The sequence below is a fragment of the Martes martes genome, assembly GCF_963455335.1.
Source record: "Martes martes genome assembly, chromosome: 13".
Classification (NCBI taxonomy): Eukaryota; Metazoa; Chordata; class Mammalia; order Carnivora; family Mustelidae; genus Martes; species Martes martes.
In genome coordinates, this window is record NC_137901.1 from 27250608 (window position 1) to 27266541 (window position 15934).

Here is a 15934-nt window from a genome sequence, read left to right on the forward strand (position 1 = left end):
CTGGGAACCACCACCGCCGGCTAAGCACCGGGTTCCAGGTGCCTCGTACTTCATCTGTACGTCTCCTCTCACCTCCCCCCTGCGCTGACACCCACAACCATCATCTCCAGTTGTCCTGATGAAGGGATGAGGCTCGGGGAGGCCCAGAGTCACCTGATTAAACCAGAACTGAACCCAGGATTTCTGGATGTCGACATCTGTGCACTTCTTGCTACCATTTCTGTCCCCGGTTATCCTCAAGCACCAGCCAGCAGAGCCTTGTCCTGCCCAAGAGCAGGCCTCAAAGTCAAGGCAGACCTCTGTTTGGGGCGATGAAAAGGTTTTCAAAGGAAAAAGTGGTGATAGCGACACAGTGTCGTGAATATACTCAGCGCCCGTGAATTGTTCGGTTTACAATGGTTCAAACAGCAAATTTCATGCTCTACTTTAGCTCCCCCTTATCTGCAAGAAATATGTTCCAAGACCCCCAGTCGATGTCTGAAACCACGGATAGCACCGAGCCCTATATATACTGTGTTTTTTTCCTACACACACATACCTGGAATAAACTGAATTTATAAATAAAGCAGAGTAAGACATTAACAATAGCTAATAATAAATTACAACAGTGGTACTAATGCACTCTAATAAAAGTTACGCGAATGTGGTCTGTGTCTCAAAATATCTCACTGTGCTGTACTCACCCTTCTTCCTGTGATGATGTGAGGCAGTACCAGGCCTGCGTGAGGACAGGAAGTGAGGTGAAGGACGCGGGGCCCTAAGATGTAGGGTTAGGCTGTCACTGACCTTCTGACCATACGCCAGAGGGAGGATCATCTGTCTCTGGACTATAGCTGACAGTGGGTAACTGAAACCCTGAACTGAAAACCTCAGAGAAGGGTGAGCCGCTGTGTACAATTTACTACAGTAACAGTGAGAGTCTTTTAGAGTCCTGAGGAGAGCCCGGCTGGGTATCCGCCACAGGAAAGCCTCCCTCACGTGCTTCCTCATGGGACTCATGTCCACCTCCCCACTTGGACCCTTTCTCCCAGTCCTGGCTCTGGCTCTCCAGACTAGGGAAACAATATGGCAGATTGGCAGCCATATTGAAATACCATGCTTTTTCTCCACCCAGTCAAACCCCACACGGTCTTCAGCCTCACCCAGTTGTGCCTTCAACAAAGCATCACTTGACCACCCCTGTAGGAGCTGCCAGAGCTCTAGCCGCTTCCAAATAGCCTTGAGTCAAGACCCAAGAAGACCACTGGCCCCTCAGAGTCAAGAGACCCAGGTCCCAATCCTGCCTGCGGTGCTCAGGAGCTGGCTTTGCAACTCTAGCCACTGGACCGGCTTGGGTTTCCAGCTCTGTGAAGAGATCTTGCCTCACCGGGCACGTTTCATATCTTCTAGGGCAGCACCCGAATGACAGAGGGGTGTGAAACAACGAGCCCCTGACCACAGGGGTACGATCTAGCCTGCCCGCATGAAATACGTCATCAGAGTCCTACATTTTCACTCAAAAGTTCATGTAATGTTTGTAACTGGTGACTTGAGTTCTTTGTCTAGTCTAATACAAAACTCCCATTTCCCCCAGATCTAGCAGAAAAACTGGAAACCATGCTATGTTTATGCTGGGGCAAGGCAAGGCCCTTTTTACCAGGAATCAAGGGTTCTGCTCTGTGTTGTGCACCCCTCCCAACTCCCCTCTAGTCTGGATGCTCCCAGAGGGCAGGCCAAGACCACCCCGCCATGGCGAGCCCAAGGAAGGACTCTGCAGGTACAGACACAGACCTCGTGTGTACTCGTGATGCGCAGCCCCTGCTGAGGAGTGGGGACAGTGACAACAGGGCATGTCTCTAAATTCTTCCCCCCATCTTCCCATTCTCCACACTCCTCTCCTCCGCCTGTCTCCTGGGGGAAGCTTAGACCCTTCAGGATGTGGTGGGGATAGAACAGGAAAATGTCCCCCAGGTTCCTGTCTGGGCTCCTCACCCACCTTCTCCATCACACTCCCAGCTCACCTGGCCAGAGGAGGGCCGCCTGGCTGTTTTTCCCTTCACCACCTGTGACCTCTCTTCCCCTCACCCCTCTCGAAAGCCCACTCCTCCTGGCAGGGAGAAGGCTTTAGGCTCCTCTGGCTCTGGCAGGGCCCAAGCTCCCTCCCACAGCCTCTTACTGCCCTTCCCCTCTTGGCCTGGCTCCAGCCTTGCCTCCCAGGCGGGGCAGCCTCAGCATCCATCCCCTCAGCCGTCCGGCAGGTGCCGCCTCCCAGGCCCAGCTTCCCTCCAGAGCAGCGGACCGAGCTCCCCCTTTAAGCCTGACTTCTACCTAAGTCCGGAGAGACGTGGGCCCACCAAAGGGGAGGCCAGGGTCACAGGCCTCCTAACCCGGGGCTCAGGAGCAGCTCTGGTGAGCTCTGACTAAATTAAGGCCAAGGCTCTGTCCGGCTGCCTCAGCACCAAGTTGGACACACAGGCTGCTGAGCCAAGGGTGACTGGCCGTGTGCGGAGCCTTGAAGAAAGGTCTGTGCACCCCGATGTTCTCCCTGTCATGCCTCACCTTCCCTAGAGCCAGATTTCTCAACTCTGCTCAGCAGGGCCCTTTCCTGGCCAGTCCGTTCCCTCTCCACCTCCAGGGAATATCCTGGAGGCTGAGGGCCTTATGGGGAGGACCATCCTTTGGCTTAAGGAAGACTCCTGGTATCTCCAGCCCTGGGGGCGGGGGGCGGCAGGGGAGAGGGCATCCATCCATGACCGTCAGAGTTCAGGAGCAGGAGAATTGCTCTAGGAGAGGGGGTGGTCCCTGGAGACAATCAGGCCCTGCCCACTAGGGAGGGGAGGCATGGAGGCCCCGGCTTCTGGGGGAGCAGAGCCCCAACGAAGCTGGCTGTGGGGGGAGGGGGACACTCGAGAGCGCCTCCCCCACTTCCACCCCACCCCCACACGCTTCCCTCCCACTCCCAGCCCCAGACTGGGAGCAGCAGCTGTTGCAAAGCTCCCTGCCCTTCCTTGAGACAGGTGTTGGCCGAATTCTCACTTCCCCCCAGCGGAGTGCTCCTCCACCCCCTCTCCACGTGGCAGGCCGGTGCTGAGTCAGCAGCCGAGGCTTCCTCTCCTAGCTGCACCCGGCTACCTGGGGCAGTGGCTGAGCCCTGATGGGACGGGCCACCCAGAGGGTGGCTTCCCGGGAGCACCAGCCCCCCTGTCCAGGCTGGCACGCCCCAGGGGGATGTTCTAGGGCAAGGATGCAGTAGGGAACAAGGGGAACTTCTCACCTGGAAGGCAAACCCAGGCAGCAGAGCAGGCACCCCCTGAGCTCAGGCCCGCGGGCCGGGCCGGGCTCCCTGCCCTCCCTCAGCACGACCTGCTGCCCAGAGTTGCTCCTGGGCGTTAAAGAGCGCACGGCTGCTGCCCCTGTGGAAAGTCAAAGAGGCAATGGAAGGTGCCTCTCATCTAGGAGAAACCCCAGTGTTTTCAAGCAGGAAGGGGCCACGAGGCCGTTAGCTCCCTGGGCAGATAGCAAGTGAGTGCGCAGAGCCGGTGGCCGGCCCGCAGGTCACTGGGGCAGGGCAGAACTGTGAGCCCCAGCTGTTCCCACTACACCTACCATGCCCGCCACATGGCCTTTCTGAGAAATGCCACTCATTATTGCTACAGTTGCCTTGGACTGGCTTCTTGCTTTGTTTCCTATCCATCACTTCATGGGACAAGTCCTGTAAGACAGACACCATGGGTCTATCCTCCCCACCTGACTGGTGGACCAACTGAGACCCAGGGGAGGACATTGACTTGCCCAAGATCACAGAAGTCTGTGGCAGAACAAAGACCAGCACCCAGCTCTCAAGAGTTTCTGCACAGCTTCTTCCTTCCCCAAGCCCCCTCTGACCTGCCCTCCCCTCCAGCTGTCTGGGCCTATTGATGGGAGGGGCTGAGGGGGGCAGAAAGACTTTGGAGCTGTCAGCCCCACACCCCAGACCTCTCCTCCCTGGTGGCCGACAGGAGCCCTGTAACCCAGGGCCATGGGAATGCCTCCCATGCCGAGCCATGGCTCATGGGGAATACGGTGCAGCCAGTAACAGGGATGCTTGTCAAAACAACATAGGGAGGCATAAAAAGGCTGTGACACATTACATTGGGGGGGAAAAAAAAAGGAGAATATAGGGTTGGACATTACTGTGTTTGTAGCTTGATGAAAAATATACACATGTATGCGCAGAATTGTGGGAGGAACTTCACTGGCATGATCTCAGATGGGTGGACACCTCAGAGATTTATTTTCCCCCCTTTGGTCTATTTTCTAAATCTTCCCAAATGTCATTCTAGTCCTTCCACGATGGAAGGTAGATGGAAGGTGTTGAGCGCCCAAGCTCCTCTCCCTCACATGCGCAGGGCCAAACTTTTCTGCAAACCCATGAGGCCGTGACCCTGACACTTGCCTGCCTTGGAGTTTGTCTTCTCTAGAAGGGTGAGACTGTATGAAAATCATTCAGACTGAGATATCGGGGCACAGCGGGGCGCAGCACCCAGGATGTCCACGTGACGAGAGAGGCTACGGAGAGAACGGCCTCCTGACTAAAGATGGCGTGTGTACAACCAGATAAGGGGTTTCCAAGACTGGAGAGAGAGGTTTTTGAGGAGTTGTCATGGAAACATGAAGAATTTTTACTGAAGTGAATTTCCTAACCCCACCGGGTACTTCCTAGAAGTCTTTAATCCCAAGACAGGGCCATGGTCCCCTTCCTTCTGTCACTCTTGGCATCTCAAACTCACTGAACTCATCTCTCCCTGAAATTGACTGGTGCTCCCATCTTCCCGGTTTGTCTTCATGGTCTTACACGCTCCCCCACACCCTGAGACCTCCCTGCCCTTCAGCCTCTCCGCCAGACTTGGTTCTGCTCGCTTCTTATGGTAAGGCCCCTCATGAGAACGGTCCTTGCCATCGCCCAGACCTCTGGTGTAGGCTTCCATCACCCCCCGGAAGCATGTTGTGGCCTCCACCCTGGCCTGAGTTCTAGGTTCCCCACTCTGTCATCAGCACCACCATGAGCTGTTGAAATCCCACTCTCCCCAGAGAGCTCCCGATGGCTAAAGGGACAAGTTCAAACTCTCCAGGAGCTTCTCGAGGCCTTCCAAAACTGGCTTCCAAGTATCTTCCGGCCCTTTCTCCCACATTCTCCAGACCTCGTGCTGCTTAACTCCTAGAGCTATGCTTTGGAAAGAACCATTCAAAGACAGACAAGGGTCCCGGTGCCTCCTGAGGCCACGCAAGGCAGCAGACCTGCACACATACCCCTACACACACACACGCACGCACATACACAGCCCTCCCCGTAGGCACTTCCTATCCTCACCACATCAGCGGAGCCCCTTGGCCTTAGCCAAGTCTCACTCCTTCCCCACCCTCACCTAGAGCCCTTCCTCCTCCTCCTCCCTGCTGAAGCACACTACCCTTTGCAGCTCATCTTAACCCCACCTCCTCAGCAAGGTCGTCTCTGAGACTTTATCTGATCCCTCACGAATCAACTCCTACAGTTATAGGGGACGGAGGGCAGCCACCTCACAGGCCAGCCCCCTTGCAGGCCCCAGGCACCTGCTACACACCAAGTGCCTTTGAATAGTCTAGACACACCCTATCAGGTATCAGGATGGTCACTGTTCAGGTGATGCTCAGAACAGTGGTCTAAGTTCACCCTTCAAGGCCAAGACGGGGCTGAGACTTAACCCCTGGACGGCCCCTGGCTCTCTCCCCCTCACCCGGTCCGGATGTTCTGGTGTCTGTTTCAGTGTTTTGGCATAAAACATCTTAGCATCCGGTTTCCAAAGCATTTATCTCCCAGCCTCAGCATAAGCCACCCTTGGGAGGGCAGGCACCCCGATCCTTTTGTATCCCCCCTTAACTGATCCCCAAGGAGGTACTCAGTAAACACCCATTAACCACACGAACAAACAAGTGAGTGAGTGAATGGACGAATGACTGAGAACCTGAAGTCCCAGGCATTGCAAGTGGGTCCCGCTGCAGGGTTACAGAGGTCTGCTTTTAGTTCTTAAGTCATCCAGAAAATCCTCAGCGTCTCTGCAAGGCAAGCCCTCCCCACCCTTCTCCCCTAACTCTCCTGGAAATAGATCGGCTCTTCTGTGGCTAAGCCATAATGGAAGCTAATAAATACTGATTCCCATTCATACTACATTAAGCCAGGAATTTTTAAAGAGCTATTTAGACCCACAGCAAAACTAAGGCACAAATGTCTTGCACATTTGTGCAAACAGTAGTCAGGTAGGACTGAGGTCCAGAGTCACACCGTGACCTGGAGTCCAGAGGCCTGAGTCTCCTGGCCATGGAAGGGACCTCACAACGCACCTGGATCCATACGGACTTGTTTCTTTCCTAGCGAAGGAAACCAGTACGCTGTTCAGGGGGACACCTCGGGGCTGTTTATTTAAAGATGGGAAGGATGGGAGGGGCCGCAAGGCTGGGGCAAGGAGGTGAGCAAACTGTAAGACAAAGAGAGGTGACCCACTCTGTGTCACCTGCATCTTAGAGCATCGGGGCCCTTGGTGGTCTTTTCCCCTAATCTTGGCTGGTTTATGGATAACTATTATTTCAGAAAACTCATCATTTAAGTGGTCCTTATCTGCTGCTAGTTTCAAGAGTCCTTTTGTTTGAAAAGACAACTGGCAAACGAGAGCTGTGCTTCATCTCTCTACAAGGTCTGTGGTGTAGGATCTAAGTAACAGATGGCTTTTCCAAAATCCTGGAGTCAAAAGTTATTAAAACGGATATGTGTCAGATGGTTGAGAGAGTAGACACAAAGTACAATGGCTTTGTAACGATTGGATCATCCAGTCAAGGGGGAAAGGGCTTCTTCTTCTGAATGTGTTTCTTCTGACAATCTGGGTGAAAATAGAGCATGATTTGATAAACTGCTGAAACATGACTTCCCATTAACCCCACTAGCTTTTTATATTATTACTAGGTAACGTGCCCATCCTTGCGATTCTGACATACATCACACCAATCGAGAAAAAGAGAATCTTAGAGCTGGTTAACATCAATGTAATAAAAGCCACTGCTCTCTAGGACAAAAATGAGGGTCACCACCTGATTTGGAGGGTAGTTTTACCACTGTTGAGGATGGGAGGGAGAATGGCTGCTTTTGCTTTCACGAATAGGAACAAAATTAAAAGTTTCATGTCAATCGAAATAAAAGAAGGAGGAGGAGGAGGAGAAGCAAATATCAAAAACAAAAAGTCCTTGAAGGCCTGCGTAGCTCCTCTCGCACCAGCTACAGCAGGAGCCTCCTCTGGGAACGTCCATGTGTGTCCATGTGTCACAGTAAATCAGCTCAGCTCTCCCACCCGGGCTGGGGAGAGTACCAGAACAAAGGGCCAGAGCAGACAGGGCAGTAATGGGAGGAGAGGAGAGTCTTACCAAGCCACAAAGAAGGCAAGGCAGCACTGTGGCCAGGCAGCGTGCACCTATGTGGGAAGCAATGCCAGCAGAGGGGCAGAGGGACCCTGGGACACAGCCCTGGGGAGGGAGGAAGAGGTAGGGCCCAAGGAAGAGCAGCTCCAAAATGATGACCCTTTGGGGGAACCGTGAGTTTCTTTAATCAACCCGCTCCCTCAGTGTCTAAAATGCCTCATTTAGCAAGATTTGTTCTGGGCTGAAACTGAATAGGTGTAATTGACAAATGCTTGAATTTGGGTTCCACTCTGGGGGAAAAAATACCTCTCCACTGGCTTCTCAAATGTAATTATGGAAAACAGATATATGTTAAGGGCTCTTCTTCCCATTTAATTTGGGGGTAGGTCCCGACTTCCCTCCTGATCCCCACCCCACCTCCTACACACACACACATACACACACACACACACACACACACACAGACAATGGCAAAGATCTGGCTTTCTCTCGCAAGTGAGGCACTAGGACCACAGATGAGGCAGCTGTCCGGGAACTAGGCTATAATCAGCTTTGACTGGCTTACAGCCTACAGAGGACACAGACCCTCTTATTTCTACGGTAACAGGTCAGGCTGCTGACCCTGGGATAAATGTGGGGGTGGTCTGAGTTGGTTTCTGTTCCCAGTATCTTCCTTATGCAGGATCTCAATGCAAAATTTACACTGCAGGTCCCAAGAACTTAAAGAGGCACATAGAAGAAGATGCTTTAAAATTCTAGACCATGGCTTCAACTACATGTAACATGTTACCCCTGGCATGATTTGTAAGGACAGTAAATCAATGAGACAGTAAAAGGAAAAGTTAAAACACAACTAAAAATGGGTTTTGCAGGCGAATCTGAAATGCTACAGATTGCTAGTTAAGAACAGTATCCCTTTTCTCAACCTAAGTGTTACATCCCCACCTCTTCCCCAGCATCAGGAGCTGAGAGCCCTGTAACTTCAAAACTATGGTGAAATGTGCAGGCTGCACAGGTGACCAAAGATAGGGGTTGTCTCTACACAGCTGAGCTGCTTCAGTGTGGCAGGGCAACTGACCTTTCCCATGGCCCCAGATGTCTACTGTAAAAAGATATGCACTAGTTGGTATTAAAGTCACCATATCTGTACCACCAAAAAAAAAAAAAAAGAAAGAAAGAAAGAAAAAGAAGGAAAGGAAGAAAGAAAAAGAAAAGAAAAGAAGACAAGAAAAAGAAAAGCAAGGAAAGAAAGGAAAAGGAAAAAAAAAGAAAGGAAAGTGGAAAAAAAAAAGGCATTCACTCGAATCTTACAATGGGAGGTGGGAGTGGTGGGTGGGTGGGGATAGAAAAGCAAGGGGGGAAAAATCTAAACAGCAGGATACGACAATAAATGGGAAAACAGCAAGAGAAAAAGCACACTAGGTTAATATAGGAAAACTAGTTCTTTATTGAGAGATTGTATATTAGTATTAGTGGATTCTGTGTGTAACAATGTCATCATGCACACGATACAAAAAAAAAAAGGCTGGGCCCACCATGCTTCGGAGGGAGCAACAGAACAAAAGCAGCGTACAATGAGCAGATGGCCCGGGCTACACGACCACAGTACGTTTCAGCAGGGTGACACCTCTAACCGAGCGCTGTACATTGTCAACTGGGGGATGTCAAAAAATACAGATCATGCTTTAGTTTTAGTACAAGAAAAGGTGAAAAAGATACACAACCAAAAGGATATTTGATACAGAAAAAATTACCCACAAAATAAGAACAGGAAGTAATTCAGCACAGCAGAACACGCTATCCCTGTTTAATGGAAAACCATTTTGCTGGGGATTCTTTTTTCTTTCTTCTCTCTTTTTTTTTTTTTTTTTTTTGGCTCTTCCTTTTCAGATTGCCAAGTGGCAATCTGGGGCAGCCACTTGGGACTTTATTTCGGAAGGGCCCTCGAAGTAGGGACCTTATTCTTACATCACTGCTGTCGTTTGTTTCAGTTTTCAAGCAGGTCCGGGCCGGTGAGGCAGCAGAAGGGAGCCGGCTGTTAAAGGGGCAGTTCTGAGGGCCGGGGCGGATGTCCAGAGATGCTCTTGACATCGTACCCTTAAATAATTGAGACGCCATGGCCGTGGCTCCCCTTCAGCCAGGGACCTTGCTGCACCAAATTTTCAGAGGCTACGGAGTAGCGGCAACTGTCATTTCATCAGAGATTTTCATATATATATATATATACTTAGTATTTTTTGCCTCCGACTAAATGTACTCTCTTCACTTATGCCTGGGTGCTTGCCAAGAAACTAGCTGATGGCCACCCAGGTAAGTGGGAAATGGGGTGCCGGAGCCTCCAAGCCAAGGCAAAAGGAATCCACTTAACAGGGATTTACAGTGCAATGTACTCAGCTAAACAAGATGAAGATACAAAAATGGTTATTTCTCTACATCTATTCTGAAATGGCCTACATCCTATACTACTACAATGGAAACTAAAAAGAACAGACTTAAGCTGGCAAGCTATCTAACAGTTTTACAAGAAGATTGTGGTGTAGGACCTTGTTGGGTTAAGCATTAGTATCCTCTATCGAAAGGTCATGAATTCTTATCTCATTGTGCTAAATTTTACCCACAGCCCAACTCACCCTCCACCCTTGAATTTCCTGTGGGCGTGTTTGCCATGAAAGTAAACTTTGACTGACTGGGGCAGAATTTATTGGGGGGTAGTGAGGGAAGGGGGCTTGCGGGGAGGAGAACATATTAAAAATAAAATTTAAAGGCAGCGGAGCAATTTGAATTTCAAAACGTAAAATCGGCATCCTGCAATGGTATTTAGAGATCCGCAGTATTAATGAGGATGATAATGATTTAATCAGGATAATTATACTTTCAGGCTCAACATCCTTCTTAATCATTTTTGAATTTCTGCCTAGTGTAATGTTCCACACCCGTTTTGAGAGGAAATGCCAAGTAAGAAGACATAATAATTGTGTGTTGGGGGAGGGGGCTGGCATTTCCAGGGAGCGCTCACCCGGCCCCCGCCCCCCGTCCTACTCCTCACACACCCCCTCCACACCCCCTCCACCGCTAGGCCGGCCTGAGATAGGGATACTGCCGCTTAAATAGCAATGCTTTCCTCAGATGGAGACAGGAGATGGTTAAGAGGGGTGTCACAATACAGCTAAATGCGGAGGCAGAAGGGTCACAGCGCACACAGCAGCGAGTTGACCATTCACTGAGCTACACAATGAAGAAAAAAAAAGATTTGATAAATGCAGAATGTCATCATTCTATCATCAACACAAAAAAAACTGCGGTTCAAACAGGCCTAAGGGGGCCAACCTTGCCTTTTAGGTTCTGGGGAGAGGCGTGGGGCTGGGGACAGCTGGGCTGGAAGAAAGAGGGCCGGGCTTTCATTTGCTTGCCCAATCGGGCCCCTGGGGCGCACTACAGCGCTGGCCCCGCGACCCCACCCCCTGCTCTGACTCGGTGGAGCAGCCCTGGTCGCAAAGGGAAGACATCATTCTGGGCGGGAGGGAGGGGGGAGTGGGGGAGGGCCTTAGCCAGCAGGGATTTAAGCAGACTTGGAGTGGGAGAGGGTAGCAGAAACATTTCCAAGAAGAGAAATGTGAGTCCAGAGGCAGAATACAAAAAGAAAAAAAAAAAAAAATGAATCTAAATGCATCTCGAATTCGCTTTGGGAGGTGGGAATTTTTGATTAAAAGAAAATGGAAGAAATGTGGAGGGGGGGTGGGGAGAAGAGGGGGAAACCAAGCTATTGTTGGAGCAGAATGTAAGGGAAAGGGGATGTGGGGAAGGGGACCGTGCAAACACACCCCATATATCACAGTTAAAAACAAAGCCGGCGCCGGCCTGCTGCTTTGTCAACGCCTGCCCAGGGCAAAGGCCTGGCGTGGGGGGCGGCTTCCCACTTCATCCGCACACAGCGGAACACCCGAGGGCCGGGCACCCCGCTCCGGCCGGGACCAGGGGTGCACAGCAGTGCACGTCTGACTCCGAGGCGCACACACACTTAACACACGCGCTCACATACACACACACCCAAGCATTTTGAATCCATAAATGCAACTGTCATACAAAGACAATGGGGGGGGGGTAGCAAAAGGGCGACACAAAAAAAGGGTTAAAGGGGAGAAAAGGATGGCACGGGACGGGAAATCGTGCAAGTGCCCACCGGAGGGTGGGGGCTGGGGCACGGGATAGGGCAGATAACCAGATCCCAGCTAACCAGCCAGCGGTAGCGATAACCAAAAGATGAAGGCATACAAACACAAAAAAAAAACCACAAAAACATACATATGCCTCAAAAAAACCAAGTAACAGAAAGCCAAGTACGCTCGCACACACACACGCGCGCGCGCGCGCACGCATACAGTCATGTATCTCTCTCCTCCTTTCGATCATACAGGGCTAGGTATTAGGGGAAGGGGCTGTGATCTGGGAGAACCGCGTCCACCGCAAAGAATAAAAAATGGGGCTGGGGTTGGGAGGGACCCAAATTCGCCAAACCCTAACTTCACTACAAAAGCTCCCACGAGGGCGGCCACCCCCACACTGGGGGTCCCCCGAAAGGGAGAGGGAAGAAGCCACCGCTCGCCCTGCGTCCCCGCGGGTGTGCCCTAAGCCCCCCGCCGCCCGCGGCGCCCGCCCCCGCCCCGGTGCCTGCGCCGATCCACGCTCCGAAGCGGACCCCGAAAGGAAAAAGCGATACCTCTGTTTCGCACAGAGCCAAACACTGGAAGCACGAGATAGCCGACGTGGACCAGGACCATCCTGGCTCCTCGCGCGGCGGCGGCGGCGGCGGCGGCGGCGGCTGCGCGCGGGCCCTTTGTGGCGCGGCTCCGGGGCGCGGGCGCGGGCGGCGGCGGGGCTGCGGGAGCCGCCGGGGTGGGAGGCGGAGCGCGGGGCGCGGGCGGCGGTGGGGCGGCGGCTGGCGGGGAGACAGATGGCCCATGGAAAGGCTCCCTTCCCGGCCCCTCTCGACATTCAAAGGCGCTGGGGCCGCAGCTGCCGCCACACAAAGGCGCGCGCAGCCAATGGGAGCGGAGCGCAGCGCGGCGCGGCCTCGCCGGAACCGCGGGGGACAGCGGGGACCGCGGGCGCGCGGGTGGCGGGGCGGGGGGAGGGAGGGGTGACGGCTGCGAGGGCGCGGGCGGCCAATCGCCGAGGCCCGCGGCCGGGAGCGGGGAGGGGGTGGGGGGGAGGTCAGCCCCGCGGGGCGCGTGGAGACTGGCGCGGGTCCCTGGCCGCCGGCAGGCCGGAGCGCGCGCGTGCAGCGCCCCGCACACACACCCGGGCGGCATGCGCACGGAACGTGCACACACCGAGGGGGACGTGCACCCAGCCATGTGGAGGTGCGTTCGTGCGTGCGGAGAGACTGGCACGAGCGCACCAAGTGCACACGACCCAGAGGTCCTTGCACACCGCGCACAGGTCACTCGGGGACGTGCGCATGGGGGCTGGCGCACGTGCAGAGCCTGACTGCGGGCACAGTGAAGGTGGAAAGTGAGCGAGCAGCCGCACACAGGACCCAGGCACTGACACACAGACATGCACACACCAAAAGCCTTGTTAAGGCAGGACACGTGCCAAGAACACATTCCCAAAGACACACAGAGGGGACACACAATGCAGATATGTACAGTCCCAGGCTCCCTGCCCGTGGCAACGCTTTGTTGCTTTTGCAGAGCACAAAGCTCACAATAATTATTCGCTGAATTGAAATCCACTCATACACAGAAGTATGTGCGTGGATTCCATACAGAGACACACTCACCCAGAAAACCCGTACCACCACTTGGTCACCCTCCGCCCTACTCTGACACGCCCACTTCCTCGGCCCCAGGGCACACATGACATCAGGGCTAGCAGGCTCCCTGGAATTCACAGTGGAGACACAGTCACGGTGTCACATGTGGCCCCTGGCTGGTCTGCCAGGTACAGGCACGACAAAAGGAAAGAGGCTTCCCCCCCCAACAGTGGCATTGTCAGGTGGACTGCTGAGACTGTGTCCATGCACGCGCAACCCACGTGCTATGAAAATTCCCAGCAGAACCCCAGACCAGGCTCATAGGCCGCACCCAGGCCAGAGTCCACCTGGGGAGCCCATCCACAGGCGGAAGGATGGAGGACACTTCCAATGTTGGGACTTTTCTCCAAAACTCAATGGCTACTTTATTTATTGGTAAAAATCGGTAAATGGTAAAAATTAGATGGTAAAATCACAGTATGTGGAGCTAAAAGGAACCCAATACAACCCAGGCTCCGCCCATTATAGAGATAAGGTAAAGGAGGATCATTCACTGAATATGTGATGTATTTGTGTCAAGGCATTGGGGGGGCCATGCAGGGCCCCCCGACATCCAACCCTTGTAGCACAAAGGGGCCTCAGCACTGTAAATGCCATCACCTGAAAGCCTGCTAGGTGCAGATGTGGAGCTTAGCATAGGGCACTGGGAAAGGGGACACCTAGGAGGGGCAGCTAGCCCATTTGGGGATGGGGGTGGCAATTGGGTTGACTTGTGAAAAGTGACTTCTAAGCTGAGACAAAGAATGAAGAATGGCAGACATGAGATGAGGCAGACCCAGGGCACACCATTCACTCCCTCCCAAGCACGCATAAGCCTCAGACCTCTTGCCCCCAAACACCTGCGGCTGCCCTCAGAGAACTCAGAGATGAAGTGGAGGGAGGGGACCTCCCACCAGACCTAAGCCCCGTACTTGAGGGTCCTTTCAACAAGCTTCTGCCACCATCTCTTTCCTGCTTTCATGATCTGTCAAATAAACATAATGCCACCACTAATAAAAATCTTAAACATGAGAAGACCTTAACAAACACCTAACTACTAGAAGTTTTTCCTGGTCTATTTCAGGCTTTGCCAACATGCATACAGACCAGATTTGTCATTGAAATCTACATATTTTTTATTCTCCGTGTTTTAATCTGAACATTTTATCAGAGACATTTCTCCATTCTTCTACACAATTATCTTCATAATTTTCATTTTAAATGTTTTCATAATATTCCAGCTAGTGAAGTTTCCGTGAAATCACTTAATCATGCTCTATTCTTGGGCATTACACTTGCTGCATTACTAGAGGCCACACAATAAGTTTCATGCCTATAGCTTGCTGCTTTGATTGAACTGTAAGCTTAGAACAAACTTCTAGGGTTGGCACTCTTTTTTTATTTTTTAAGATTTATTTATTCATTTGTTTGAGAGAGAGAGAGAGTATGCACGCTCTCTCTCTCAAAGAAAGGGGCACAAGGAGAGGAAAAGAGAGAATCCTGAGGTAGACTCCCTGCTGAACCCAGCAGGTGGGGCTCCATCCCAGGACCCCAAGATCATGACCTGAGCAGAAATCAAGAGTAGGCTGCTTAACAAACTGAGCCCCCCAGGAGCCCTTTAGGGGTGGCATTCTTAAATTGACAAATATGGAGAAACTGTATGGGTCTTGCTACATATTGCTCACGAAAAGATTAAACTCACTGTCTGTACTACCGGGATATGTGGTGTGCCAATTTCTCTGCAACCTTGCTAGCTTTGAGTAGGGCATTCTCTCTCTCCCCCCACCTCTTTCTCTCTCTCTCATCTGACTTTATACTGACAAAGGCTTATATCACTACCTAATCTGACCTTGACAGCAGAGTGGTTAGACTGTAAACTCTTAAACCAGACTGCCTGGCTTCACATGCTGGCTCTGCCACTTCCTAGGTTGGGTAAGTTACTTAACATCTCCAGGCTTTGGTTTCAGTATCTGTAGAATGGGCATGATGATAGCAACCTCCCTCATAGGATTAATGTGAAGACCAAGTGAAGTAAGTACTTACAGAGTACATACAATAGTGCTGGCAATTCCGCTCTTAAGTTCCTGCCCCTTTACTGGTCCATCTCTCCTTGCCCACTAACCCTCACCCTCCTCCTACTATTTATGATTGCCTAGTTAAAGCATTTAGTGTAAATTGTACCATAATATGGACCATCCATCCGACAAAAGCAAATATCAACAAGTTCCCTGTAAACCTAGGGAAATCATGAGTCCAGCTAACTGCATCCGTCTTACACATCGGAGAAACATAACAGACAGATGCCCACATTCACCAGTATTCACACACAGGCATGAGCCTCCTGCTGAGAAGGAACTATTCTGGATTAGGAGGAGAAGTTTCATTGCCAATGAAACCTTGGGTATTTACCATTCCTCAGCCTCAATGCACCCAGCTGTGCAATGGGAGTAATAATCATCCCGGTCAGACTACCTCAAAGGTGTATTGTGAGGATCCAATGAGAATACAGCTGTGGAGTCTGTAAAGAGTACGGAATATTCTAGAAACATAAATTTAGTGGCATCCCCAAGAATGAAATATGACTATTGTTTTTTGCCCATCTCCTTATCTTATGGATAAGGAAAACGAAGCTCAGAACTGGGGTCATGAACAAGGGTGCTGCCATTCCTGGCTGAGTTAGAACGGGAATCCCTGTTTCCTGTCACATAGCCTGGCATTGCTGCTACTTCCCACTGGTTC

The 15934-nt window shown here is 51.9% G+C and overlaps 1 protein-coding gene across 1 annotated transcript in view; it reads right to left on the reverse strand.

Annotated features, from left to right (window-relative positions):
• ARK2C (arkadia (RNF111) C-terminal like ring finger ubiquitin ligase 2C) overlaps window positions 1–12393 on the reverse strand; it is a gene marked incomplete at its 3' end in the record, with an annotated part of 98648 nt that extends 86255 nt beyond the window's left edge. Inside the window, exon 1 of the mRNA XM_080822179.1 lies at window positions 12119–12393. Coding sequence (XP_080678305.1) covers window positions 12119–12179 — 61 coding nt within the window. The 5' untranslated portion in view covers window positions 12180–12393. The remainder of the gene's footprint in view (window positions 1–12118) is intronic.
• Window positions 12394–15934: the final 3541 nt, after the last annotated feature.